At 38.0% G+C, this 26,923-nt stretch overlaps 2 protein-coding genes across 7 annotated transcripts in view; one reads left to right on the top strand and one right to left on the bottom strand.

Moving 5' to 3' along the window:
• The window catches only part of TIMM21 (translocase of inner mitochondrial membrane 21), a 7,076-nt gene extending 6,084 nt beyond the window's left edge, over positions 1-992 (bottom strand). Inside the window, exon 1 of the mRNA XM_029958934.1 lies at positions 965-992. Coding sequence (XP_029814794.1) covers positions 965-992 — 28 coding nt within the window. The remainder of the gene's footprint in view (positions 1-964) is intronic.
• FBXO15 (F-box protein 15) lies at positions 7-26,923 on the top strand. 6 transcript variants are annotated; one of them, XM_018070161.2, is made up of 10 exons: positions 7-104; positions 3,603-3,722; positions 5,643-5,747; positions 9,950-10,192; positions 10,465-10,674; positions 12,794-12,923; positions 15,232-15,314; positions 16,465-16,610; positions 22,104-22,228; positions 25,548-26,921. In XM_018070161.2, the coding sequence occupies exons 2-10, from the start codon at positions 3,709-3,711 to the stop codon at positions 25,815-25,817; spliced, it is 1,326 nt and encodes a 441-aa protein (XP_017925650.1). In that variant the 5' UTR covers positions 7-104; positions 3,603-3,708; the 3' UTR covers positions 25,818-26,921. The 6 variants fall into 6 exon arrangements, with proteins under 6 accessions (XP_017925650.1, XP_017925651.1, XP_017925649.1 ...); XM_018070162.2 differs by lacking the exon at positions 7-104 and adding an exon at positions 656-725; XM_018070157.2 differs by lacking the exon at positions 7-104 and adding an exon at positions 1,196-1,429 and having other exon boundaries at positions 3,609-3,722.

The following is a 26,923-nucleotide window of genomic DNA, read 5'->3' as shown; positions in this document are numbered from 1 at the left end:
ACAACCGCGTTTGTGGGGGCAGCCGCCGTCTCGCTTAAGGGGGCTCGGGGAGGCTGCTCGGAGCGTTCTTTTCATGTATGTTTTTCTTGGTCTGGCACACACAGGTGTGTAAAAGCGCTGCAGTTGACGTTTGCACGAATGGAGACCGGAAGAGACCAAAGTTATGTCGTTCAACAAGACCAAGTGCCGTGTCCTACAACAAGTGCCCGGGCCACAACAACCCCAGGCAGGGCTGGAGGCTGAGGGAAGGGTGGCTGGAAAGCGTCCCAGCGGAAAATGATTTGGGGTTGCAAGTCAGGCGACTGAAAAGAGCCAACAGTGTGCCATGTGGTGAAAAAAGCCAATACCATCCTGGCTTGAATCAGAAATAGTGCAACCAGCAGGACTAGGGAAATGATTTTCCCCCTCTGTAGTTGGCACCGATGAGGCTCACGTCGAGTTACTGTGTCCAGTTCTGGGCCCCCCAGTTCAGGAAGGACACTGAGGTGCTGGAGTGTGTCCAGAGAAGGGCAACAGAGCTGGTGAAGGGTCTGGAGCACATGCTCTATGAGGAGAGGCTGAGGGAGCTGGGCAGTTTAGTCTGGAGGAGGCTCAGGGGGAACCTTATCGCTCTCCACAACTACCTGACAGGAGGTTGTAGCCAGGTGGGGTTGGCCTCTTCCTCCACAGGCAACCAGTGATAGGACAAGAGGACATAATCTCCAGCTGTGCAAGTGGACCTTTAGGTTGGACATCAGGAAGAATTTCTTCACAGAAAGGATGATTAGACATTGAAATGGGCTACCCAGGGAGGCGGTGGAGTCACCGTCCCTGCAAGTCTTCAAGAAAAGACTGGATGTTGCACTTAGTGCCATGGTCTAGCTGACATGGTGGTGTTTGGTCATAGGTTGGAATCGATTGATTCTGTGATTCCGAGCGCGGAGAACACCGCGCTCCGGCTTCCCGGAACTGGCACGGAGCTCACCAAGAGGCGTGAGGGGGGGCGGCGACATCGCACCAGGCGCTGCGCCTGCCCCGGGCTTTAATGCTTTCCGCCCCTCCCGAGGCCGCGCTCCCGGGCTCCGCCTTCTTCGGGCTAGCGCCGGCCCGCCCCGCGGCGTCCCGTGGGAGGAGACAGCGCCCCTCCTACCATCCCTCCCTCCTTCCCTCCCTCCCTCCTCCCTCCCTCCCTCCCTCCATGCTGGCGCGCGCGCAGCCGACATTTGGGGCGGCTCGGCGGCCATGCGACGGGCCGGGGCAGGTAACGAGGGGCGCGTCGAGCGGGGCTCTGCCAGCCCAGGGCTGCCTGCTTGGCCTCCTTCACCTTGCCTGGCCAGAGTGGTTTGTTGTTTTTCCCTCAACACCCATTACTCCTCTGAGAAGCCCCTCACACCTGTCCCACGGCTCTGGTTTCTAGCTCTGAAATTGTCACGGCAAGAGCTGTGGTTATGTGCGCAGTTTTATTCCCCATTTTTTTTTCTTTTTAATCTGTAAATGGAGTGGGATAATATCCACCTTGTAAAAAGACTCTGGATTTGTTAGATGAAAAAAAAATTCAAAGCATTACTGTAATTTCTGTTTATCCCCAGATATGCTTTAAAATTTGGAACAGGAGACACGTTTCTTTCAGTACTTTTAATATACATTATTTGAAATACATTACTTGAAAGAGACTTGTTTGCTGACCATCAAAAAACCAATTCACATTGCAAGTACTATAGGGTATGAAAGTGAAAATACTGGTACAAAACTGAGTCTGACAAGTTGAAAGCTAATGAAAAAGCAGTTGAAGTTATTGTGCCTCTGAGTAAGAGCATCTCGGCTGTTCTTGAGGCCTCTGAAGAGGAGACATAACAGCTGTCATTGGCTTGTGCTTATCTGCCCAAGCTTTGTCAATGTGGTGTAAAAGTATTTTGTCAATACTAATTTAAAATCTAAGCACGCGCAGTACTTGAAAAATAGTTTATGGATTGGATTTGCTGTTGTTCACACCTTAAGAGTATTTTTGTTTTGGGAGATGCGAAAGTTCAGCACTTTTTTTTTAATTGAAACTTACAAAAGGGGTATATATTACATTGAAGTTTTCAAGGCATGTGTAGGCAACATTTCTCTTACCTCAGATATTCCTTCCTGTGGTGAAGAAGAGAGGGATGCAAGGAGTGGTTAAAATGAGCGGGAAGGATTGAATACAGGTTATGCTTGTAGAAGATAAAGTGTATTTTAAAATCCAGGACCCAGCTTCTTATCTAAATTACTCCTGTACCTGGAGTTTATGAAGTTATGTCTCTGTAGAGTATACCTAAACTAGTTATCTCCATGGTTTCAGCATGGATTCAGGGCAGAATAACTTTGGCTATGCTGTCCTGGAACATACAGAAGTGATAGCTCTGCTGCTGTTGAACACGACTTTTGTCCCTAAATCCCTTTAATGGTTCTTTAAAAATGAAGTTTGTTAGTGCCTTATCATCTAAGTGTGCTTCTTGATCCTGATACATGGGTAAAACATTTGCTTGACCTCCAGGTCATATTTGTTACCTGCTTATTTCTTCCTAGTAACTGACAGTGTAGAGCATAAACCAATCCTAAATCAGGAACAACATGTGTTAAATGTACATGGTACCCATATACTTCAAAATTTTTTCCCCCAATATCGATTGGTTGCCTAGAAACACAGAGCTTGTTTGACAACATGGTGTAAAGTCATCTGGGGATTTAAAACATTACAAATGCAGTGAATGAGGAGCTCTGCCTGCTTGGTGGCATTAGTGGGTATGAAGTGCAAGGATTTGATTGAGTTTCAATCTCAATGTTTCTATGTGGTTTAATGGTAGTATTTATAATTACAGCTTACAAAGTCCTTGCTATCAGAAAACTTGGAAAAATATGTGGCCAGTTGGATTTTAAGAATTTACTTATGGAAAAATTATGCATTTTTGCTTTCTTGAATAAAAGAAAGTAATTTCTATCCAAATTGTGATGTGCTAACGAACTGTAAAAACATTGATACCCATCTTGCCTGTTGAACTACCACTTATCTCTCAGATTTGTGAATACTTTAGCAGGAGAAAGTCTGAAATGAGACTATAACTTTGTTTCAAATATGATTCTGTTGTATGTTCAAGGAAATAATTTTGAACCTCAGAAGTTTTCGAGAAAGGTTCAAGGCATTGTTTTATTTGATATCTTTTAATAGCTTAGCAAAGTTGGATGGCTCAAAAATGTCTCTGGAGTAATGTTGCAAAACAGAAGATTAATCAGTGAGTTCAACTCACTGCAGAGACCTCTGTGGGGCTTGGTTGTGGTGACCACAGTGATGCAGCTGTATAACCCTAAGAAATCTGTACTGGATTCAAACTGGTCTGGTGGAGTGACACTACTCCCTTCTGACTGCTGTGAGAGATTAGTCACAGGAGAGACAGCTGTGAGTTTAAATCTGACATCTTCCTGGTGTCAGGTATTTTAACATGGTGATAATTGTTCAAATCTGTGAGCAGATATTATGAGTTGCCATGTGATGTATTCCCTGAATCCTTCCTTGACTGAAATGTTGTGTCTAGGTGTGTGCAATATGCATATTTCTTCATTTTTTGAAGATATGACTCCTAATGGCTTTTCTTTCTTAGAAATAGGCTAAGGACATTTGCTACCAGGCCTGGGGAATGTTCTGAAACTGTAAATGCTGGAATTAAAAGTCTGTATTTGACGCCTGCTCTAAAATGGAAACCAAGGATGTGCATTGAGAGGTGAGTATGTCTTTAGTTTAGGAGTAAGAGCAGAAGACCCCTTGCAGACTCTGAGCCGTCTTTTGACTGCTTACAGTAATTATGTTCATATTTTGGATTTCTATGTCAAATGTTCTGAGTTGAAAAGATTTGCTTTCCTGGCCTGCTTCGTGATCCTGTATTCACCTTCTAATATTTACTGTCATGATTGTCCTTTGCCTTCTTTTCTAAGTTCATATGAAATATGTAGCTTTTCCAAGTCATGTGAAGCCTTCAGCAACTCCTTTGCATGTCATGGGCAGTGTTGTTCTTTGAGAATAAAAACTGTTGTTTTATTACTTCAATAAAAGCCAATTTGGAATTAAACTTTGTATTTTTCTCTTGATTCTTAGTTTTTATTTTGTATAGAGAGGCTGAGGATAGTGGAGTGGGATGAGGGGGGAGGAATAAGGGACTGTTACGTATTTGCTGAAAGGTAAATGTTTCCCTTCCTGTTTAACAACGAAAGAGCACTTTCAATATAATCCTGAATTTTCTTTTTGAAAATTAGTTACATTTTTACAAAGAACCCCATCTAAGAATATTTTACCTGAAAGATTAATTAATTTTCCTTGTTTTATTCATTTGGTAGCTTCCTGTGTAAGATTTCTCTGTTTTGCATTGGATGGCCAGTTCAATACCTTTTGCTGTTAGTCTGGTGTGAAAGATGAGAGAAAAAAGGAAAAAAATTCCTTTCAGCTTCCTTCAAAGAAAGAATAATATGGTTGTGAAAACTGCTGTTGAGAATTCTCGATCAAGTGTATTATTTTATTTAATTTGCATATTTTTAAGGGATCACTTCTAAATTCTTTCTGGAAAAAATGCACTACTTTGGGCTTTCAGTTAATGGGTTATTTTGCATAATAACTGTGCAAAGTTTGGCATGTTGCAGGTTTTGGCACATTGCCTCAATGTTATTACAGCTAAGATTCTGAGGTTTAATACAAACATTGGAGTATTGGCATTATCGTGCTACCCTTGACAGCCCTGTACTTTTGGAATAAAGTATTATAAATCAACAACTGTTGTAAATGACGCAGTAGTAAAAGGATGAGGCACAGCTGGGGCACTGACTTTCACAGCACCTTGCATTTTCAGTGGTGATTTTGATGTGACCATACTCTATGCTCCAAAAAATTAGAGTATAAAATGCATGTATTTTAAATTCTGGGCAGTTATGAGGTTCTACTTGAAGGGTATGAGGTTTCTGTCTGTTAATGATAAAATCATGGTGGCTTATCTCCAGGGTATCTTGAGCTTATCATGCTTAGACTGCCACTTGCATTTCAGGCAGCCTTCCAGATGCACAGAAACCTTAATGATCTCAAGATGCCACTTGGCTCTTATGTGAAAGTTCATGTTTTTCTGGTGAAGACTGCATGAGAGCTCTGAGCACATGCTGTTTGAAGATTATGATGAAGTAGAGCATGCTCTTACTGTTTGACTAGGACATTTCTGTCCTGTTGCATCCTGAGAGCTGATGCCACAGTCAGGAGGAGAGATATCTACAGCTTTGGCAAATACTGGTGGTTATGGACTAAATGTTAAAATCGCGGTACAAGCAGTAAGAAACTGAGATTGAATGAGGTAGTGTCATGTCAAACGGGGTTAAAGTTAATAAAGTTAGTGAAAATGCAAACCAATAACTTTTCATGTAATTGTTCTTGTGCCACTTCAAAAAGTTGTGATGAATTGTTTTACGCAAATGCCATATATAAGAGAGTGAAATCAGAACCCAAACTCTGGGTTAACTCTTCAGGTGATTTTTGATTTGTGTGTTTACAAGCTGATAGTTTCCACCTCTTTTGTTTTGCTCTGGTTTGAATTTAAAATTCTTTGCCTGCGTAATTTTTGGAATTTGCAGGCAAACCTAACAGTGTTCTTCTTTCTCCTGTTTTCCAGCATGCCATCAGAAATGCTGCTGAAGATATTTTCTTATTTGGATGCTGTGTCCCTGTTGTCTGTCGGTTGTGTGAATAAACTCTTCTATGATCTGGCTAATGACAAGTAAGGAAGAGGGAGGGTATAGGTGCTGGTCTCAGTCAGGCAGCTGTTGAGTTACCTGAGTTCTGAGTCTTTTTAATTTAGTTTCTCTGATGCCAGAGCACTGATGCATGAACCTATGAGCAATTACTCTGCTGCAAATATACTTCATAGCCTGCAGTACAATGTATTATATGGAATTCTAGCTGTGCAAGCCCTGTTGTTTAATGGGAGTTATGAAGTGAAAACTAAATACAGTGCTTTGAAATGTTGCTATTTGCATTTGTTTTGTTGTAAAATTTGCATGTATTTGTTTGTATTCACATGCACCTGCACAAGCTTTTTGAATTGGGCAGTCCTTAGTGATGTGTAGCCAGTGGCTTTCATAATTTTAAAGTCCTACTTATTAGGTCTTTCATCAGGTTTTTGCAAAGGGATTGATTTAATCAAATGATCCACTAGTAGGTTTTATCTGTTGCTGTTTCTGTCAAATTTTGGTGACTTCTACATGAAAACAAAGAGACGAACATAAATACCAACACATTTTTTGTAAGCGATTGCTTATACAGAGTTCACAAATGGCTCCTACCAGTATCATGATAATATTGTGAAAGGATAGAGAGGAGAGACCTGAGTTGGTACATGATAATTGGGATGTCTGGGTATCCTTTTTTTCCTAGGATTCTGCTGCATTAGTGTTGTTTGAGTGAGAAAATGTCTTCCTGTATAGGAAGTTGCTGTGTCTGGTATGAATCCATTTCTCCCTTATTTGCTGAAACTTGTGCAGTGAATTGGTTTACATTGGCATTGACACCTTTAGAACTGATTAATCTAAAGGGAAGACTGTAATCCAGATTTATGTTTTGAAGCTGTCAGCAGGTAAGTGTGGATAAAAATTGCATAGTTGACAAATTATGTATCTTAGTATGTGTTTTCCACTTCAAGATAGCAAGATAGGATAAAATCATTGTGGCTCTACAGGGAAGGATGATTCATCTGTCTCCATCTCAACAATGTCTGTTTCCATTTTCTGATCTCGACAGAGATTACTGTATGTGCACAAATGGGATTTGGGGAAGAGCTACTTCCTTTATCTAGGAGATTGACTGGTTCAGTGGGACCAGGTCATTTTCCTGCTAGATTTTCATGAACCTTCTTCAGACCTCAGATCTTGTTCTGAATTACCAGAAGTTTTAATTGAAGTCCCTGCATATTTCTCTGGCAAATCTGATCTTGTGTTTTAGGCAGAGTATCTATTTTAGGTTTTTTCTTCTGTCCTGGATGTACAGGGTGCTGTCCTTTGTGCAACAGGACCATCAGTTTTTCATTATGATGTGTCTGTGCTGCCTAATGCAGTGCTTTGTCTTTGGGCTCTTCAAATTATGTCTGCGCTTGAACAGTTCCTTGGCATTGATGACTTCCAGTATAACTGTTCAAGACAAGGAAATGTTTCTGAGCCCCCTTTCAGCACTCTCCTTGCCCCATATGTTGTTTTTCCAGCCTTCTTGTCATGCCTTGTGGGAAGCTCACATAGATGGTCTATCTGAAAGCCTGCGGATTTTCATCACCTGCAGATTGTGCATGCGTAAGAAGAAGTGAGAAACCAGAGCATGGGGGAAGAATCTTTTTGCTCTTGTGGTCAGGTGATAATTGATGACGAACTGTGTCTGATTCTGGTGTTTGAATTAGCAGTAAGAGCTTTGTTTGGCTTGTAGTAACATCCAATAAGAGGCCTTGAGATTAAGTTCACATTTTGAGGCAAAAAGTGCATGTATTCTGCTGTGAAAGAGGCAAACCTGTACTTCCCGGTTGGATACCTTTTTGATTTATCTGCCCTGACTTCTTCAGAAGTTGAGAATGAAGGGGCAGTGATACTTTCCTAAACACTTGTAATTCCAAGTCCTTCTTTTTCTCCCTGCCCTAACTGAATTTTAGAGCCTCTTGAACTGATTTCTCATCTGCTTGCACAACACTTATTTGGAAAAGGAAGAAGCAACATGTAGCTGCGAGTGAGGACAAGTCTGCTAGGTATTGGTGACAAATCTGTCTTCTGTCACCTATATTGCCTGAGCCTGAACCTTCAAAATGCAGGAAATGCCTACTACTAAGCTCTATCTTTTCAGCATCATGCAGTCAGATGTGGAGTATCTCTCCCCGTGAAAGAAAGGATGTCTCTCTTGGAAAGGGGTTTCTAGTTAACAGGAGAGTGTTATAAGGATATCTTACTGGGCTATTTAAACTGGTTAAGGCCAGTGAGATGATACACAGCTCAGTTTCCCCTGATGATGATATGGGAAGGACATCTCTCCTCTGTTTTCATTACCCCACAATTCTAAACTGCTTTGGAATTAAATAAAAATTTTCTCCCTCTATTGGAAATGTTTTATACTATGTAATAACCTGGTTGCTTTTTCTGGTCTTAAAATAGAAGTATCTTAAATCTTTGTTTTACTTGTGGAATTGTTCTTTATGTTCCCCTGCCCCGATTTTGTAGAAGCGAAAGTCAGATGGTCATGTTGACTGTGAACCCACCTTTACCAGTCATGGAAGCTCATTGGTCTGTGTTTTAAACAGCTTTGTCTCAAAAAATGACAGTGGAGCATTCTGTATATATCTGTACAGCAGCAGGCTGGAAAGTTTTTTCAAAATTCCTTAGTATGTTTGCATCAATAACCAGAGCCTGACTCTCAGAATGTAGAGGCTTATTCTTAGCTGATGAATTGAGAATGGTTTTGATGAGTAGGAGGCAGTGTGGGATGGATTCAGTCCTTGAATGCTTTAATGCTTCAAGGAGAGGGAAAATGCATTACAAACCACATTAATGTAAGTTTGCCTGGGGATAAGTGAGGGCTGGTAAAGGTAATCTTGCTGATAAATGGTAGAAAATGTCTCTTGAGAATTTGTTTCTCTTGCTATTAATTTTCTTTAGTGCAGTTATGTAAACTGTGTGTCTAGTACTTCAGAATTAGAAAACTTATTGGAAACCTTTAGTCACAGATTGTTGTTTAAATTCTTGTAACTTCTTGTACTCAATATTCCATAAACTGTTCTAGAGATACTGGGATGTGAGGGGCGGAAATGTGGCCTCATAGTTTTCCTTACATGGAAGAGCTGAAGCCATTATTCCTGTCACGTGTTTCTTTGTCTTCAGAAGGTCATGTCTTCTGTCAGGTTTTCCAAAGAGAATGCAGAAGGGATTGAAGTGACACTGGTACCACCAAACACAGGTGATTCTAATTGTCCTCCTCCACCGCACTTTCAGTTGTGTGAGAAACTTGAGGGGTACAGGTTATCTTTGTTGAGTAAGAGTTGTTAAACCACTTTTTCCACTAGCTAATTTTGTGTGAGGAGGATGCATTGTTTTGGGGAGGAATTTTCAAAAGTAACTGCTTAACCCTTATCAGTTCTCACTTCACTTGCTGAGTCTGAGCTTTGTCCTGGATCCCATATTTTCAGGAAAACAGACAAGACTTACCTTTTCATAGTTTCCTTGTGATAGCTTTATCTCAGATCTGCTGGTTTTGTTGTTGTTTGTGTTATCTTTTTTTTTTTTATTTTTAAATCTGCTCAGTGACTATCTGTGAAGGAAGTAGCAGCATAAGGGGAAGGAAGGCTTTTTAAAAACCACATGCTCTGGTGTGCTATTGAGAGATATAAAACAGTGGGAAGTTCTCAATATCCAATTAGTCTACTTTCTAGAGCACTAGTCAAACATTTTCTGTGTATGTAATTGAGATGTTTATCAACCTGATTGAAGTATTGTAAGACTTAACTGAATAACTTTTTCTTTCCCCCCCATGGTAGAGCAGAAAGTTTTAATTGGATTTCATTTGGTATGTATAATCTAGAACAAGAAATGTGTTCTGGGATTCCACAGTCTTTTAGATAGCCTAGTAAGCCCATGAGAAATGCTGACATCTAGCATCCTTGGATTCCTGAGCCTTCATGTTTCCACCACAGAAACTGACCTTACGTGGGCTTTTGGAAGGTCAAAATGGGGAAAAATGTGCAACCGTGCCCTTGTATTTTCTTAACTCATAGCTAGGAGGCTCCAGTTACTGCTCTTCTAGAAACTTAGATTTAGATCAAATGTAGTTTGCTGATAATCTGGGACTTCATATTTTTCTGCTAACATTATGCTCAAGCATAGCTGAAATGTGAGTACAAAAAATTGACTATTCTTGAAATATATGTGGTTTTCCTCTTTATTCTATTTTTATTTTCAGTGGAATTTGGCTGAAAATCTATTCCAGTTGTTTGCAGCCAAAAAGGACAATTTGGAAAATGAAGTCTGAACAAACAGAAGCTGTTCCCTTGGGCTGTGCTGCTCTACATGATAAAAAACCTGGGTACTGGAAGAAAGAATACATCTTGAAACAAACAGCTGCTGTCAAAACTAGAGTAATGCGACTTGCTAAACCTCTAGATCCTTATACAGGTCTTCCGTGTAAAAACAAAGTAGCTATGAAGTAAGCAATTCCTTGTCACAGAAGTGGTTTCCTCAAGAACAGTGTACAGAATATTAATGGCTTTGGAAATGCTAGAGAGGGGGTATGGAAATAGAGTTATAACATGAGTATCATAATGAGAAGATATGATAGCCTATAAGTGACTGAGCCTGAGAAACATAAGTAGCAGCTAGTAGAAATTTGAAAATTCTCTTGAAAGCTTAGTTTAAGTTTTGAGATTTTTTTTTTTTTTTTTTTAATGTCCCTCTCCCCTCTCAATTCCTAAATAACAGACTCTCTGGCTTGAGTTGGATAATTGTTCTAAAGGACAAAAATGGAAAAGAACATGTAATGGAGAAGGCAAACCTGTCATTTAAGCACACATCTGTTACCATACTTTGGTATAGTACAAAGTGGCCGTGCTTAGACGTCGTGTCAACCCTAAAACTATTTGGAGTTACACCGTTGCTTCTTGACCAAAACATGCCTCCCAACAAGAATGGGTGAGTTTTAACATAGGATTTTTGAGGTGTTTTTTGGTGTAACTGATTGATAACATATTTGTAGGAGCTATCTGACATCGGTTTGGCTCAACAAGTTAGTTCTTTGTTAGAAAGCCTGTCTGTATCATTTCTTCCAAAGCCTATGTTCTTCTTTTCATTAGTAGAGCTTTTTAACAAGAAATAGTATAATCTAACAAGCTATGACATTAATTCATAGGTTAATGTAGCTACTGGCATGTGATATACGGACTGATAGCTCCTGCCTTGGAAAGCTGGATCTAAGGCACAGATACAAATGGGTGTGAAAGAAACATATAAATCTAGGAGAATTTAATGTGAGACATTTAGCTTGGAACAGTTCGTCAATATTTACATGGCTACAGTCAGGTAATACATGTTGTTAACATTTATTTTCCATGTGATAGGTATGTGAATTTAGGGAATTTGATGTGTAACTGTGAGTACAATCTAAGTGCATGCATTTAAAAAAACAGTCCACATCTTATCTGTTATTTTGTAGCTTAAGCTGTACAATGCTTTTCTGAAATTATATTCTGAGAAAAGATATTTAAATGAAAAGTGTCTATTTGAGATATTTGCTTGCTGTCAAGGAGTTTTGCACACGTTTGGGTCTGTGTGTATTGTATGTGCAGTATCAGCTACATGCTTCTTACACAAAGCTCTTAGCCATGTGAGTTCTGAAAAGAGAGAATTGTTCACCTACAAAAAAACCTGGTTCCTCAAGCAGAAGCAAAGTATTTGCTTAAGAAATAAATAAATCAAGAGAAGCCTTTTGTATAAAGTCAGCTGAACAAGTCTTGCAGTCAAATTATGTGGGAAATATAGTTGATTTACCAATATGATGATTCATAGGTAGAAAATAGTAAAAGAAAACTTGCAGGCAGTTGGTGTATTTATTTCACAGAATAAGTTTTTGGAGCTTGTGAATATACATGAATATAATGGTTTCACCAATATCAGAATGTCAGTGTTAAGACTATAAGGAGCTGTTGCAGGGACTTCGGGAATGTTCCTGTATTGATATGAGCCTGATTGACTTAGAGATGGGAAGTGTTGATGTTGATTAGCAAGAAATTCTTTACTGTGAGGGTGGTGAGACACTGGAAGAGATTGCTCAGGGTTGGATGCCTCAACCCTGGCAGTGTTCAAAGCCAGGCTGAATAAGGCCTTGAGTGACCTGGTCTAGTGGGAGGTGTCCTTGCCCATGGCAGAGGGCTTGGGACTAAATGATCTTTAAGGACCATTCCAACACCTTAACATTCTGTCTGTGATTCTGTGATGTCCTGTCACTGCTGCAAATATTACAGTTTAAAGTAATGTGATGAAATTGCTCTTGGTTACTGTCTTCCCAGCAGTGTGTGGTAGGTGATACTACAGTGATTCTAATGGTAAATCTAGGAACTGTTTTGAATATAATAAGAGCCCAAGTCTGCAGAGGGTTTTAGAAAGACTTCTCTCTCCATTCTGAATAGGTAACACAGACTCTGCTTTCTGGTCTTTTTTTTTTAGTGCATTATTAGTTAATAACAATATCTGTGAAGTCTGAACTTTAGTAAGAGGGTGTTATGGATTTTATATGAAATGAAGACATATAAAGATATGTAAAATATCTTTAATTACAGGTAGAAAAAATTGCTTAAAAAGAAAAGCTTGCTCTAACAGAAGCTTTTAATTTATTATATGTACAGTTTGATCCTGTCCTTTGGATTTTGCTTCTGTGGAAGAAGAATTTGCATTAGCAGCTTGCTTCATACTGACAAAACTTCAGTGATTCCATTTAGTACCATCATAGTATTAAAAACAAATGGTGAAGTAATTCTGTGGGTATTTTGAAAAACTGGGCAAGCACATAAGTTTTTCTTCATTTTTAAGAGTATAGTAGAACTTCTTATGGTGTTTTTGTTTCTTTTCTTGTTGGGGATTGAGATCCTGCTAATACAAAGTAGTCGTTCAAACATATAGTTTATGACTGTGCATGCTGAAACTATTTCCATTGCATGCTGTTGGTCAGATTTCAGAGTTAAAAATGAAATTGGGCTGAACTGTAACATAAATAAGGAGACATAACCTTTTTGCTACATTTATGTTCTGTTCAAAGACCTCGACGACTTTCCTTAATTGCCGAATATCATCTTGCTAACCTGACTGAAAGCAGTGTAGCAGTTGGTGCTGATGGCCTTGTTCAGCTCTTCAGTGTGAATCCAGGGCTCTTAATAGGAATTTGGAAGGTAAGATAACATTACATTTTGTTTCAGTATTTTATTATGACTTGAAGGAACATATTTTTTTTGCCTTGTAGTTTGCCATTTGGGGACATTTTGAGGGTTTTTTAATCTTCTTTTTTTTTTCCTTTGGATTTTGGAAGATCTTGTCTAACCTAGTAACAACAAAATGCAGGTAGGGACAGCTAGTTGATGATTTATTGTATTCTAAAGAGCTGTCTGTACTTTTAAAAAAAATCCACCTCTAGTCATCATTAGAGGTATCATACATTATTAGATACCGTGTTCAGTTTTATTTATGTTGCAGTCTTCACATGCCAAAGTTATTTATATCCTGGAGTTATTTTAAATAGAATAGTTTGAGGAGGGATGTGCTTCTTCCCCTGATTCATGCCATGCCCTGTCCACATCACTCAAAGTGATGAGTCCCCACAAGGCAACTTAGCTTTAATCTACATCAACAGGTATCTTGTGCCAGCAGTAGGAATGCTGTAAATCATGCCCTTTTGGGGGTATTAAATTCTTGGTATTAAGGGTCTAATTTAAGCAGTTAGTCTCTGTAGGCTGTGTGTAGAGATGAATGTCTTCAGAGAGCAGTGCACAACATATGAAGTAGACTTGTACATCAAAGGAATCTGTATCTCTGCAGAGAATACTCTGGGACCTTGGTGACTGTCTGAAGTTACATTGGGCTAGGTGCTGTGAAAGCCTATCTCAGGGGTTCTGCTCTTGGTCTGATTTCAGAGGTGGCAGCCCTTTCTTCCTCCCTCAGCCATATTACTCATGTAGATCTATGTTACTTGACACTGGCAAGAAACTTCCCTCAGGGAGCCTGTGAGCAGTTACTCAAAGCTGTGTCTAATTTCCAGCTGGAATTGTGCTACCTCAAATGTGCACAATCACCAGAGGCATTTAAGGAATATTTCTTAAAGCCAAGAGTGAAAGTCCATTTCCTAAAAAACTTGAGACTGGCTGACCTGCATAAGCCTATTACAGGTTGTCTTAATCTATGAAGAGCTCCAATAAATGAACAACAATTTCTTTTGTGTCTTCAGAAGTTTACTAGGTTGTTGGCCCTATAGTCTTGCTAGTGCACTGCCCCCTCCCAAGCTTGGAAAGATAACTCTTTCAGCACTTGGAAATAGTTCAATCATAACCAAGTTCCACGCAGTTGTTAAGCATCAAGTGCCTCACTGTAGGAGCTTTTCTGAACAGCAGTTCTTATTCTCTGTGTAGGCAGTTAACTGTAGATGGGTGTAGGAATTGCAAATGCCACACGTCTTGGCATTTTACACATAGCTCAGCTGCGTAGCAGAAGCTGTTGATGCTGGTAGTTTTGGCAACCAAGGTCAGGTTGTGTGGGCCTTCTGATATTTGGATAGAGAAAGAGTGAGAGACTGTGATTGATAAATCTCTATTGTTATATCTTTTAGAGCTGTAATTTTGCTCTACAAAACTACAGGAGTAGTTAAGAACCCAAAAGTTCAAACAGAGGATGTTATTTTCTGGTAACCCAGAAATAAAAATATCTCTGGTTACCAGAGATAAAAATAATAGTTGCCCACATTTCAGGACAGTGATAGACTGCTGGCTGTGAATAGTTTTACTATTGACTTATGTGTTTGCAAATGTAGGACTTAAAAAATGCATTTAAAAAAAAAAGAGCTGAAATCCTAGCATTCTGTATTCTTGGAGTAAATAGATACCTTTGTCTGTATTTAGCTCTCACATTGAGCTCTGATGTTTTCTTTGAGCTATGTTAGGCCAATAGAGAGTTATGTCTTAGCATTTTCCCAGGAGTATGTAATCTGGTGAAGACACCTGAGGTTTTACTTTGAAATTTACCATTTCTGTTGAATAGTTCTGTATTCCTTAGTGATGTTAGCCCTCTTTGCAAATAATTCCTTACATATGAAAATAAACTTGATGCTTAGCTATTCAGTAGCTGGGGTTAAGTCCTGTTTAATTCTGTTTAGGTATCCATTTTAGAGTGGTAAGTAGAGGCTAGAGGAGTACAATTCATGGTTTTCTTTCATAACTTTTGCCCTAATATAGCTAGTTTCCCTCTCTTCTTCCCAAATATACAAATGCTGTAATCTTTAACATGTATTCTATGCTCTTGTGAAAAGACACTTGCAGTTGTTGGAGTCCAAGTGTTAAAGCAAGCCGTTATTAACATTATTGCAATAAAGGACAGAGTAATAAGCAGCAGCATTTATCTATGAATTTTAATGCTCAGAAAGACTTTAATGCTCAGAAAGGGGAAAAAAAGCGTTTCCAGATGAAAATACATCTACTTTAATTAACTTTTCAGGAGAAAAATGAAATTGCTTTTGTTATGGTGAGTCTTCATTATCATCAACTTCTTGAGAGAAGCATTCTGGGTTCTGCTACTGTGTAAGTTTGGTTTCTCCTTTGTGGTTAATAAAGATAACCTTTTGAATAAAGCTTTTGAGTTTTACAGTTAAAATTGGCTGCTGGTAAGAGGTTTATATTTAGGCAGTATTTAACTATTCTTGTTTAATATAAACAAGTTACAGTAACTATATACAAGACTGTAGAAACATTTTCATACTAAAATGTTGCAATTGTTATGCTGCTGAGGAGATAATTTAGTTTTACAAGTGTGCTAGTACTTGCTGTATTGAGAAGGTTAGAAATACACTGCCAATACTTCCTCCCTTTTCACAAGCAGTCTTTCTATTCCCTCTTCCGATCTGAAAGACATAGAAAAGAGGGAGACATTTTAGGAAGTAGGAAAGTAATCTTTAGCTGTGTAACAGGGGAGAAAAAAATTCTGATAAACTGGTAAGGTGCCTGCATTTATCTTTCAGTCCTATTGGGAAGTTAGCTGGATTTCTAATGAGGTATTTGTATATATGTGTGTATTGCAGCATATAATATAGTACAATACCTGTTTATACACCGTAAACTGTTTAAAAGGATGGAGTTTGTTAGCTTTACTACAATATTTGTGGAATTTATTTTCCCCTCAGCTTTCTATTCAGATACTGTTGTATCTGCTGGTAGTCTTATGTGCCCACTATAACTTAGTGTGGTTCTTTTTAGCACAGAAGGTAAGATTTAACACCATCTCCCATAGTACCAAATAGAATCCTAAGTAGAAGGTGCTCAGTTGCCTCTGGCATTTGGTCTCTTCAGGTCATTTGTGTGCAGTAGTTTTTCTTTTGGTTAGGCAAAGACAAAATTATTCCAGTAATTGCTATTTCAGAGAAGTCTCTAGTTAGTGGACTTTTAGATTGGTACTTAAGCTGATGCTTTTTTTCTTTTTTGGCAACACATCCATATTTTGGAGTTTAACAGATGCACCTTTTAAAGCTGACTGCCATTATTTTCTGCCTTTGCTGAACAGCTGATTAGAAGTATTATGTACTGTAGAAGGTAGCTTAAAAGAAGTGTGATAAACTAGAGATGTTTGATTTCAGAACTCTCTAAAGATGATAGTCTAAGTGTAGGGCTGTGTATTATATCTCTTTTTATTAAGTCATTTCCCCCTGCTTAATCACATTATTATTATTTTTTAAAGTCAATATGCCCCTCCACCTAATAAACCTGTATTGGATGATATTGACCCAGAATATGGACTACATGACTACAGTCTGCATCTGGAAATGCATGGTAGAAGCTGCACCTACCTGCGTGGAACATTCAGGAACCTCTTCTGCAGAAAAGGTATAGTTGACAGAACAGTAATGTCTGGTTTTAAAATAATCCCTGTTATGTCTTTCCCTCTTGTATCCAGTGTCTCTGCTTTAAGGGCAGAAACTGAAATGGATTTTTAAGAGCAAACTGTCTTTCCATTTGTTTTGTCATTTCTTTATATCTGCATGGGGTGTTGTGTGGCATCATAAGTAAGCCTGCTCTGTGTGAACTCTGCCTGCTGTTAGGCTGACATGGTGGCAGGCCTGAGACACAAGTTCTGCAGATTGTCAGGGTGTTTTCGTTTGGTTCAGTGCTGTGTTAATAATGCAGTGGCACACCTTTTGGTGCAGGTTGATGTTCCTTCATCTCAGATGCTATAAAGGAGAGACAGTTTGTCCTCATACGTTTTGGAGGCCTGTTTCTGTAGAATTCTGCTCATGTATACTTTAGGTGCATTGACAGATTAAATATTTAAATATGTTTGTAGAAGTTACAGTGAACTCTTAATACTTACAGGTTTTTTATCTCATTCAGTTTAAGGTTGTTCATATTTCTCTCACATTCTTTCATTGTGTAGTAAACAATTTCAGTGATTGTTTTTAACTTTGCTGCTTCTTTTGGTTTTCAGCATTTCCTTTCATAAGACACAATGGACCATTTGTGTTGTTTTTGTACAGCTCAGCTTCATAATTGTACTTTGGTTTTGCGGTGTATATGGGCGATTTCTCCTTTGACTGAACTTCAGCACAGTCCTTCCTACAGCTACACGGCTGTCTTTCTGTCAGCAGATACAGATTAAAATATCAAAAGAGAGCAATTAAAATTAAATACTGTAAGTTAACTATTGCTCCCCAGTATTTTTTGTGATAACGGCACTACTGAGCCTCCTGCGGATTTCAGAAAATGCTAGTTTTGCAGACGGTAGAGGGCGATGTTGTCAGGCTCCAGTGCGTTTACGGGGTTACAACAAATTTCCTGTGGTTCGTTTTTGATTTTTTTTTTCCTTTTGTATTTGGTCACTCCAAAACCTATCATTTAGATTTCAACCTTGTGCACAGTGTGGAGTGTTGTAGTCCTTGAATCTGAAATATGTATGTTTTCAAATTCCATAAAAGCTGCAAGCTTGAAAAAAAGGAATACTTCTAAAGGCTAAAACTTCAGTGAAAGTCTATCCATATAGCAAGAAATCTTACCTGAAATGTTGTTTAGTACAGGAGTCCTCTTTATACCCTCAAAAGAAAATTGTTTTCTAAATTGGCGAGGTGGTTGGGGTTTGTGTTTTGGTTTCTGGTTTTAATTTTTGAGGCATATATCATATTTTGTTTTCTCAAATTGAAATTTTATGCTCCTAGCAATACAGTTGCACAAAAAGAAGCAGTATTGTGGCACACTTCACTTTTTTGCTGCTTAGAATCTACTTCCTTAAAAGATTATGCTGATGTTTATGCAAATGGTAGCAAATGTCTATGAGCTACAGTTGTGATACCATCTCACTTTGCATGTTACAGAATCTGTTTTATGATCACTGGTGTTTTCTGAATTGTTTTGGTTTTGTGACCTTCAGCAGTGTGACAGCCACTAGATTCTGGTCTTACAGGACATCGGTCATCTGAAGCCGTGGTTCTGCAGACAAAAAGCTGATTTGTCATCTAGTCCCTTCCCCATGCTTGCACAATAATTACAATAATTTGACTTTCTATAAAAATGTCGTGAGGCAGCTTAGGGCTGTCTGCTTTCACGTATTTTCATTGTGATTTGTTGTTCATTTTGCTCTTTCTGGTAAACGTGGTGTTTCTGAATGCGGCTGACAGTGTAGGCTGACAGATTAGTCCAGGCTGGTTGTATTTGAGGATTTGTGCTTTGTTTGTAGGCTCCATTCTAATAATACCCTTTGTCCCATTCTCTGGGTGGACTCTGAAGCATAGAGGTCTCAGGCAAACTGAGAAGTCTTGTTATTTCTTAAAATTCTCTGCCCGCTCCAGATTTATTTTAAATTATGGATGTGACATGCCAATGGCAGTTTCCACAACATGACACAGTTGTCAGGTATTATACCGATGTTTTCCTTTTTATTGGTTTCCATTAGGAATCTGTGCGTTCCTAGGTTACCAGAGAACACCCATTTGTATTCTGCAAAGTAACTGATTTATATGTTTGAGTTTAGTTTTATTTTTGTCTGCTTTTTGTTAGTGCTTATTAATGCTGTGCTTCATCTTTCTGCTCTATTTTCAGTTCTTTTTTCAGAATTCTTACTATTAAATATAAAAAGTTATATCACACTTCATTAAACCAGGCAGATGGAGTATATATGGCTTCAGATTTTTTTTTCTGTTATTAATACTTACATTGCAGTAACTAGCTGTTTTGTCATTTTGTTTTGGTTAGGTTTTAGCATTTTATTTTATACTCCCTTTCGTGTAAACAGCATTGGTAATATGGTCTTTTTAACAGATACTGTAGGGTGAATATGCTAAATACTTTAAAATTGAATTGAAAATATGTAGAAAACTTCCCTTGTTTTCAGGAAGCTATGAAGGCTTTTCATACGATGGGCCATGAATCTAGCTTCTTAATAAACATTCTTGAAATGTATTTCTCTAGGTTTTCAACCTTTAAGAAAAGCTTTGTAGCCACACGGTTAGTTTAAGCTTTGGCTTTTCAATGTTATTTCTTGTTGATGTAAATTGATGTGTTGTGCTTGCAAAATATAAGGGGTGATTTTTGTTTGTTTAGAGAGCTGTTAAGATTTGTTTGTAAAATTTCATATCATGTATTAGAAATGTTTTGCTTGACCTTGGAGATTGATTTGAAAGTTTAAATGACCATTGCAGTGTGGTAAGGCTGGTTGTTGGCACCAGAAGTAGTGTTAAGCACAGCCTTTCCTCTGAAAATGCCAATCATATTGCAATTTGCACTGAAGGCTTGGTTAGCAAAACAAACTTCCTTGGCTTTTAGCTAAAATAAGTGCCTTGGAACTATTTGGCTGTTTGCTTCTTTCCCCTGAGGTTTGTCTACATGATACATGTTCTTTTTATTGGTATTACCTTTATCTGAAAATTTTTGTTCCCTATTTCTTATTCTGCTACTTTGCTGCTATATATGTCATGCATAAACCCTGGACTGTAGGTATTACAAGGGGGCAATGAAACAAAGTATAGATCAGGCTGAAGAAAGCCCTGTCCAGTTTGCTTCTTCTGTGTTTCTCTTGTTATGTTTAACATAGCTTGTTCTGCCCCTTAATTTCTTTTTCTCTTCTGACTGGGGTGAGGAAGAGGAGATTTTAGTACTTAGCCTTCAGCTTCTTGCTCATTTCTAGGCAGACTTTTCCTTTTTTCTGGTTATGAGGGTTGCAATGGACCTTTATATTTTAAAAAAATATATATAAAGATTGGATTAACTAACCCATGACTAATTAGCCTTCAGATTCCTGATCTGTTGCCTATTTCTGTTCTGGCTAAAATTAAGAAGTAACTGCAGTAGGAGGTTTATAACCTTAGCCAGGTGACCCATCTAGCAATGCTGTATTAATGCCATGGTATAGTAGTGATGTCCTAGGCTTTGTGAATTTATTAGCAGTATGCTTTTTACAACCTGCTTTTATTCCACTGAAATTTTAATTTTTTTTGAATAAGAGAAGTAGCTGTTTCCATTCAAATCAGAATTGCAGATAACTTTGAAAAAATGCTTGTTGACCAATGTTTTCAAGTCTCTTGTATAAAAGCTCAATTTTAAATGTGAACTTTTAGTGTTCACTCAGTAAACTGTTTATTTAAAATATTTTTACCTCGAATGAAATCAAGTAATTGGATTTGATATATTGAGGTTTGGAATTGAACCATTTGGGTAGGTATCAAGTTAATATCTTTTTTGCACTTTGAGCTGGATCCTGGAAATGAATTCTGCTTACGTTTTTCTCACTGAGTTCTTGGAGACTTCACTGCAAGGACAGTGGGTGTCACTGTCTGGAGCATTACATATTCTTTCAACCATACAAAATATCTCCTGGACAAAGTCATGTTGGTTTTACTATATTCACGCTCCTATTCCTGATAGTGTCTGTACCTGAAAACCTGCAGCTTTTGTCCTCTGTCATACTGGGGTACTGTCTCCCCAGAGTAATTATTCTTTGAGCTCCCCACTTGTGAGTGATGCCTTTCCAGCATTGGTTTGTTGCAGGCATCTCTCGGGAGTTGCTCGGCCCCACAGTACCAATACAGAGGAGTTTCTGGCTTCTCTGGTAGACTGTAGGCTTTCTTTGTCACTGCCTCCAGCTGTCTGCTTAAAGCAGCCACCAAGCAAAGGTTTTGCTGCCACTACACACAGGCTACAGCTGTTTAACTCACAGTCAGCCTTTCTGATGTTGCTTCTTCTGTCTGCAGCCTTGTGCTGTTACTTGGGCTTGACTGAAGGAGAATCACAGGCAAAACGTTTCTCTTTTTTCACTTTCGTCACTTTCTCTAGGCCCTTCAAGCCCCTTCAGCTATTATTGTAACATCCAGGGCCTGCTACTGGATCCCGAACAAGCAGTATATTCCTGGGAATTCCTTCTCTCCCTTTCTATATCTCCTGCAAGTGCTAGACACTTACTTCCTTTCTTTATATTGAAGTTTCTAGTGCTTTTGTTTGCTCTTTTAAGGGAGTCTCTCTTGTCTGAGGAAACTTGTTTAAGGGATGTCCTACTACGAAATGTGCTTGTGTCATGATGTGATGCTTTTATTTTTACTTTTTTTTGTAGTCAGAGATCATGTTCATTATGATGTACCCCAAGTTATAATTTAAACCATTGGACTGTCTGGTTAATTTTCCTTCTCTGATAACAAGGGAAAAAGAATAATTAAAAACAGTTGATCTCTTCTGAAAAGAGAGGAAGAGATACCAAAGAAATATGGCTATATGTAGTAATAAAAAAAATCATTAATCATAATAATTCTGTCAAAGAAAAAAAGAAAGTGAGCCTTTGGAAAGCTGTTTAAAAAATGAACAAATCCATAATTTAAAAACTTGATTTAAATCAAAGCATATACATGTCAATTTAAAAGATGCAATATCCTTTCCAAGGAGGATTGATAGTTATCCTTATACCCTGTTGCATTGTGTTATTTGAGTTACCAGTCAGAGTTGAGAGATTTAAATAATCTTAAAAAAAGGGCAGGGAAGGTATCATAATTTGTTTCATGTGTTATGTGTTGAGCTTTACTTTTGGGGAGTGGGCAGTGATTGAGGCACTGGTGGCATGAAAATGAAATGTTTCATCCTTGTGTAAGTTCTTTAGGTGCCATTCATATTTTTATACTAAAAAATACAAAAGACCATTTAGCTGCTGCTTCTACTGTGGATCACAGAATTGAAGCCCTGAACTGCAACTTAATTTCTCTATAATATGCTCTATCTAGCTGTTGAAGTATGTCAGGGTTTCTTATTGGTGAGTGAGAAGAAAATAAAGACATGGAGAGAAAATAAGAGAACATTTACAGTGTATTTGATTTGTTCTGGTATAATGTTATATATTGTTTGTATTTTCAGGTGACATTGCAAATGGATACTTGAGGCTCACAGTTGTAAGCTTAAAGGATAATAGGAAGCACTTGCCTCTTATTGGGACACTTGGCTTATCCTGGGAAACAGATGTGTTTAAAGGCAATGTAAAGGTCAGAAATATTTTTTGTTTCTGGAAACACTTATCTCAAAACGGAACTAAGTTTGTGTATCCTAAGTATGCTAATTTTTAAAACAATGTTTTTGTTTGTAGAAGGTATCTTTAACTAGAAAAAGACCTCCATTCAGATATTGCAAAAAATATGTAAATTTTGAAAAAAACCCCAGTTTTATCCTTTCTGTCCTGTAGTCTGGGTTGCATGATAGAACCACTGTGTATATGTAATGACTCCAGTGGTTTCCACTCAACAAGGTGCTGTGACTGACCAGCCCTGCTTGGAAATGCTGGACAAAAAAACTGTAATGCAGATATACTTTTTGTGGGTTTGTTTGGTTGGTTTGGTGATTTATTTTTTTTTGTTTGTTTGTTTGGAGGTTTTTTTTGCAAGCAATAAGCCTTGAACCCCTGGGGAAATACTGTGCAGTTCTGTGCTAGTACATATATGCGTTGGAAGTTAGGAAATGCTGGAGAATGTTAAAATGCCAATGGACACATGCAGAAAGGTACAGTCCACATTCACACAGTCAGCACCTAGCTCGAGTCGTGTGCATCGGTCAGCTCGTTTAACTCTTTTTATTTTAGAGGAATGCTCACTCATTCTATTGGATAAACTTCCTAAGAGCATTATTTCAGAGAAAGTTTGAGAGTAGTTCTTTAGATTTTGCAGTAGTGGTGAAGGCACTTATTTTTAAATGTACTTCAAGTGCATGAATATTTCAGACATTACAAAAATTCTGATAAATGTAATGTAAGCACTACTGAAAAATTATCTAGTTCAGCACTTGGTTTTGATTTTGGCACTTGTTTTGAAAAAAACCCTAAAAATTAATAAAACTGTTGTTTCTGTTAATCCTGCATAAATGTGGAGTAGAATATTGTTTGATAACATAGTTGAGGGAGACTTTTTTACCAAGGCCTGTAGTGACAGAACAAGGGACAAAGTTTTTAAACTGAAAGAGCATAGATTTACACTGGACATCAGAAAGACTTTTTGGTTTTTCTTACACTGAGGGTGGTGAGGCACAGGATCAGATTGCCCAGAGAAGCTGTGGATGCCCCATCCCTGTAAGAGTTCAAGGCTGGATGGGTCTGGGAGCTACCTGGTCTAGTGGAAGATGTCCCTGCCCATAGCAGTAGAGTGGAACTACGTGATTCTTAAAGGTGTCCTCCAACCCAAACTGTTCTGTGGGATTAACAGCTGCTTGGCAGAATTTTATTTTTTTTTCATGAGTAGCACAAAAGAATTTGGGAAGTTAACTGTCAGAGGAAACAGAGAGCTATGGCTGTAGTTTTTAGTTTTTTAGTTTTAGTCTCTGTCCTGTGTGCTTACAGCGTAAGTTATACTGAATATTTGTTTCTAGGAAAAAATAAATAATACAAGGTTTTTTTTAAACTCCTCATTTTGTGGTGAGAGATTGAACATGTCAGCGTAAAGCTGTGGCTAGAATTCAGTGTGGTTTTTAACATGAATCTCTAAAATTGTTAAAACATGTGGAGGCCAAATAACAACAGACACAGAAGCAGGACGTGCCACTACTTTGAATTTATTTGAATTTTGCTCAATGCTCTGAAGAAAACAAAAAAAAAGAAAAGCTTTTTTTTTGCACTTTTGGGTATTTTTTGTAAAAGATTAATTGCTGAAGTACAGATAGTTAGAAATTGTCATGATTTAGGAATAGTATTCTCAAATTTAGTGTTCCCACTGCAAACACTTCAAACCACACCCCCTTTATCCCTCCCCTGTCGTCCTACCCCTCCCTTGCACTGGTTGGAGAGAACTGGAGTCACAAAAGCTAAACATCACGGGTTGAGATAAGAACAATTCACTGGAAACAGCAATGAGATAAGAAAATGAACAGTAATAGCAACAGTATTAATAACGATAGTGTACAAGAGAGAGGCAAGTGATTCCCGTGGAAATGCTCACCGTGGAACCCGACCCAACTGTGCCAAGCTGCCCTGACCTGGAAGTGTGCCCTTCCCCCTTCTTGGAAATGGTGTGAGGTGGTAGAGAATAACCTCCGGGTCCTAGCCATGCCCCCTCCTGGCTATTGCAGAAATTAACCCTATCCTGACTGGAATCAGGACAGAAATACATGGGAAGAACCCAAACATCCCAACACTCAACACCACCCTGCTTTACTTTTCATAATTGGCCTTTTATGTATGCAAGTTGTCAGACCAGAAAATAGTAATTTTTTCTTGTTTCAACTGATTTTATAGCTCATGTAAGTTTATTACATCATCATTAGGTTTGATTTGAATTTTGTATTTTCAGCATAGTCTACAGTAAAAAGCTTAGGAAAATTGTATGTATCGTATTGCCTTGCCTTTGTGCCATCTGCTCTCTATTGTTTGATTGTAGTAAAGTAATAGTGAAAGCAGTGTTAAAGCAACAGAAACACAGCTATATAGTACAGAGAAATAAAGCATTCCAAGTTATTTTTTTCTTGGCGTGGCATATGTGATGTTGGTTTGTTTATACTTCTGGAGCATTACTCCTGGAAGTAATGCATATATACTACATAATTAAGATAATTTGATTAATTTAGTGATTTAGAACTCATGAGAATAAGTAACAGCTGATACTAACAATGACATGCAACTCCTGTGCTTTCAAGGGACATGTGAAACTATCAGTTTGCAAGTGCTGATGAATTGGCTTCCTGCCATTAGCATTATAAAATGATGTAATTGTGTAATGTTGTAAAGAAACATTTTCAAGAATTCGTAAAAGGAGGAATTATTTGAAGGGTAGAAAGGTATATTAGTATTACCTTTTTGGGAACTGAAGCTTGGAGCCATTCAAAAAGTGCTGTAAAGCTTCCTTTTACAGCTGACATGTTAAGGGTAATAGTGTCTGTACACTTCCTTGGTGTGGTCTCTGAGTATCTCTGCAAACATTGGTGCATTCACACAAGTTCTAAACTTGATTTTTTACTTAAGTTGCTTTCTCATATTGGAAGGACTGTCATTTGTTTGTGTGGTAAGGTTATTAATAATTGAGAAACACAGATGTTAAAGGCTTAAAACTGTTCTAGAAATAATGTCTAATTTGGGTTGGCAGTGCTACCTTCTGTAGCACAGCTTGTGATGTCTGTACATTGCAATCTTGATTTCTGTAGGAAACCTCTAAATAAGTGTTTGTTGCTTTGCAGTAATCAGTGAAGCACTGTCAATTATATTTTGAATTTTTAGCTTTCATACAAAAAAATACTCTCTGAACCCCTGATACTTCTCCTAAATTTAGGGACAGATCTACTTACTGTGCCATGGCATGGAGAAATAATCTCTTCTGCTTGTGTTTGTAGGACTGCTACATGATGAATCTTACTCTTTTTGATGAAATTGGAGAGCCCTTCTGGTGTTTCAGTGCCCCAGTCAGCATGGAACTGTCTTCCAAGACATCTGGCCTTTATGATTACATGGGTCATATCTATACCACAAACTATGCAGATTCAGAGGGTAAAGTTTGTGTTAAGTTGGTATGGCTGGAAGAAACCAGGCAGTATATTATAGTCAACTTGGTGCTTTATGTAAGCACCGAAAAGGTAAATAATTGGTATGGAACAAATTACTGACTTGATTGGGTCACTAATTTCCTTGCTTTAAAAACCAAACCAAACCAAAAAACACACTAAACCTTTGATGCTCGTTGATACCAATGAGCAAGACTATTCCTGCAAATTTTTCACTAAAAAGTACAATTGCATAATTTGTTTAATTGGTATCGGAGAGATCAAAGAGACCTATTGATATAAATGATAGTTTTTCTGCTCTGTTGAACATCACATGGTTAATCTGTTTCTGATACTGAGTATATTGAAATTATTTTTATGAATATTTATAGACAGTTGTTGCTGTGGTTAAAAAACTGCTTCTTTTGAGAGCCATACTTTGAAGATGCCTTATGTGATGTAAACTGCAGTTTTTGAGAACATTGACTTTTATGCATAGTAATAAAACAGCATGTGTTTTGTTGCCTTCAGGTTTGTTGAAGTGTTATTGCTAAATGACAGGTTTTGTTAAATGCAGAAATATTTCCTTTTTTTTTCCCCCAGAAAATACTTAAATGTATTCTAATAAAGGATTGAAAAGGTAGACAGGAAGTCACAGGTCCGAACAATATGGCAGTCAAGACATTTGTCAAGAAAATCACTTGTAATATCTATAATGACATTTCTTTAAATTCCTGTTTGTTCTCTTTTCCCATTTTCTTACCTTCTGTCTGATTTGAACCCAGGTACTTGCCTTATGTATTTGCCTTTGACTGGATCCCAATTATCAGCTCATCTGCTCGTGCTGAATGTATGTAACATTTAGTTCTTTTGGAAACAATGCATATCTGATACTGTTTGTTTAACAATACATATAAAAATTGAATGTGTCTGCCTGATCTTTCTGGTTCCTCGGAGTAACTTTAGGACCAAATTTTTTACTTGCTGTATTAAAAAAAAAAATTATGTGATATTGGAATTCCACTGTCATTACCTCTTGTGTTACAAACCACAGCAAATTCAGTTTCACAGAATTCTGTTAAGAAAAATGAACGATTGTATTGTTGACCGCTGTGATTTTTGTTATGGCAGTGATTTCCTTACAGTCACTCTTTTCTTTATTTGCTTACATACATTAATTGGTTTGTGCAAGCAATGTTCATATGTAAGTACTTGTGTTCCATGCTGCA

Source organism: Manacus vitellinus, unplaced genomic scaffold (assembly GCF_001715985.3).
Source record: "Manacus vitellinus isolate BGI_N305 unplaced genomic scaffold, ASM171598v3 scaffold_17_pilon, whole genome shotgun sequence".
NCBI classification, from domain to species: domain Eukaryota; kingdom Metazoa; phylum Chordata; class Aves; order Passeriformes; family Pipridae; genus Manacus; species Manacus vitellinus.
The sequence above is the reverse complement of the archived record's forward strand: the minus strand, read 5'-3'. Positions and strand labels throughout refer to the sequence as shown.

Bases quoted from the DNA above. Each gene is read 5' to 3' on its own strand.
- FBXO15 (XM_018070157.2), top strand. The intron at 5,748-9,949 runs GTAAGGAAGAGG...TTTTATTTTCAG, and splicing joins TATGATCTGGCTAATGACAA to TGGAATTTGGCTGAAAATCT. The intron at 22,229-25,547 runs GTCAGAAATATT...TTGTGTTTGTAG, and splicing joins TGTTTAAAGGCAATGTAAAG to GACTGCTACATGATGAATCT.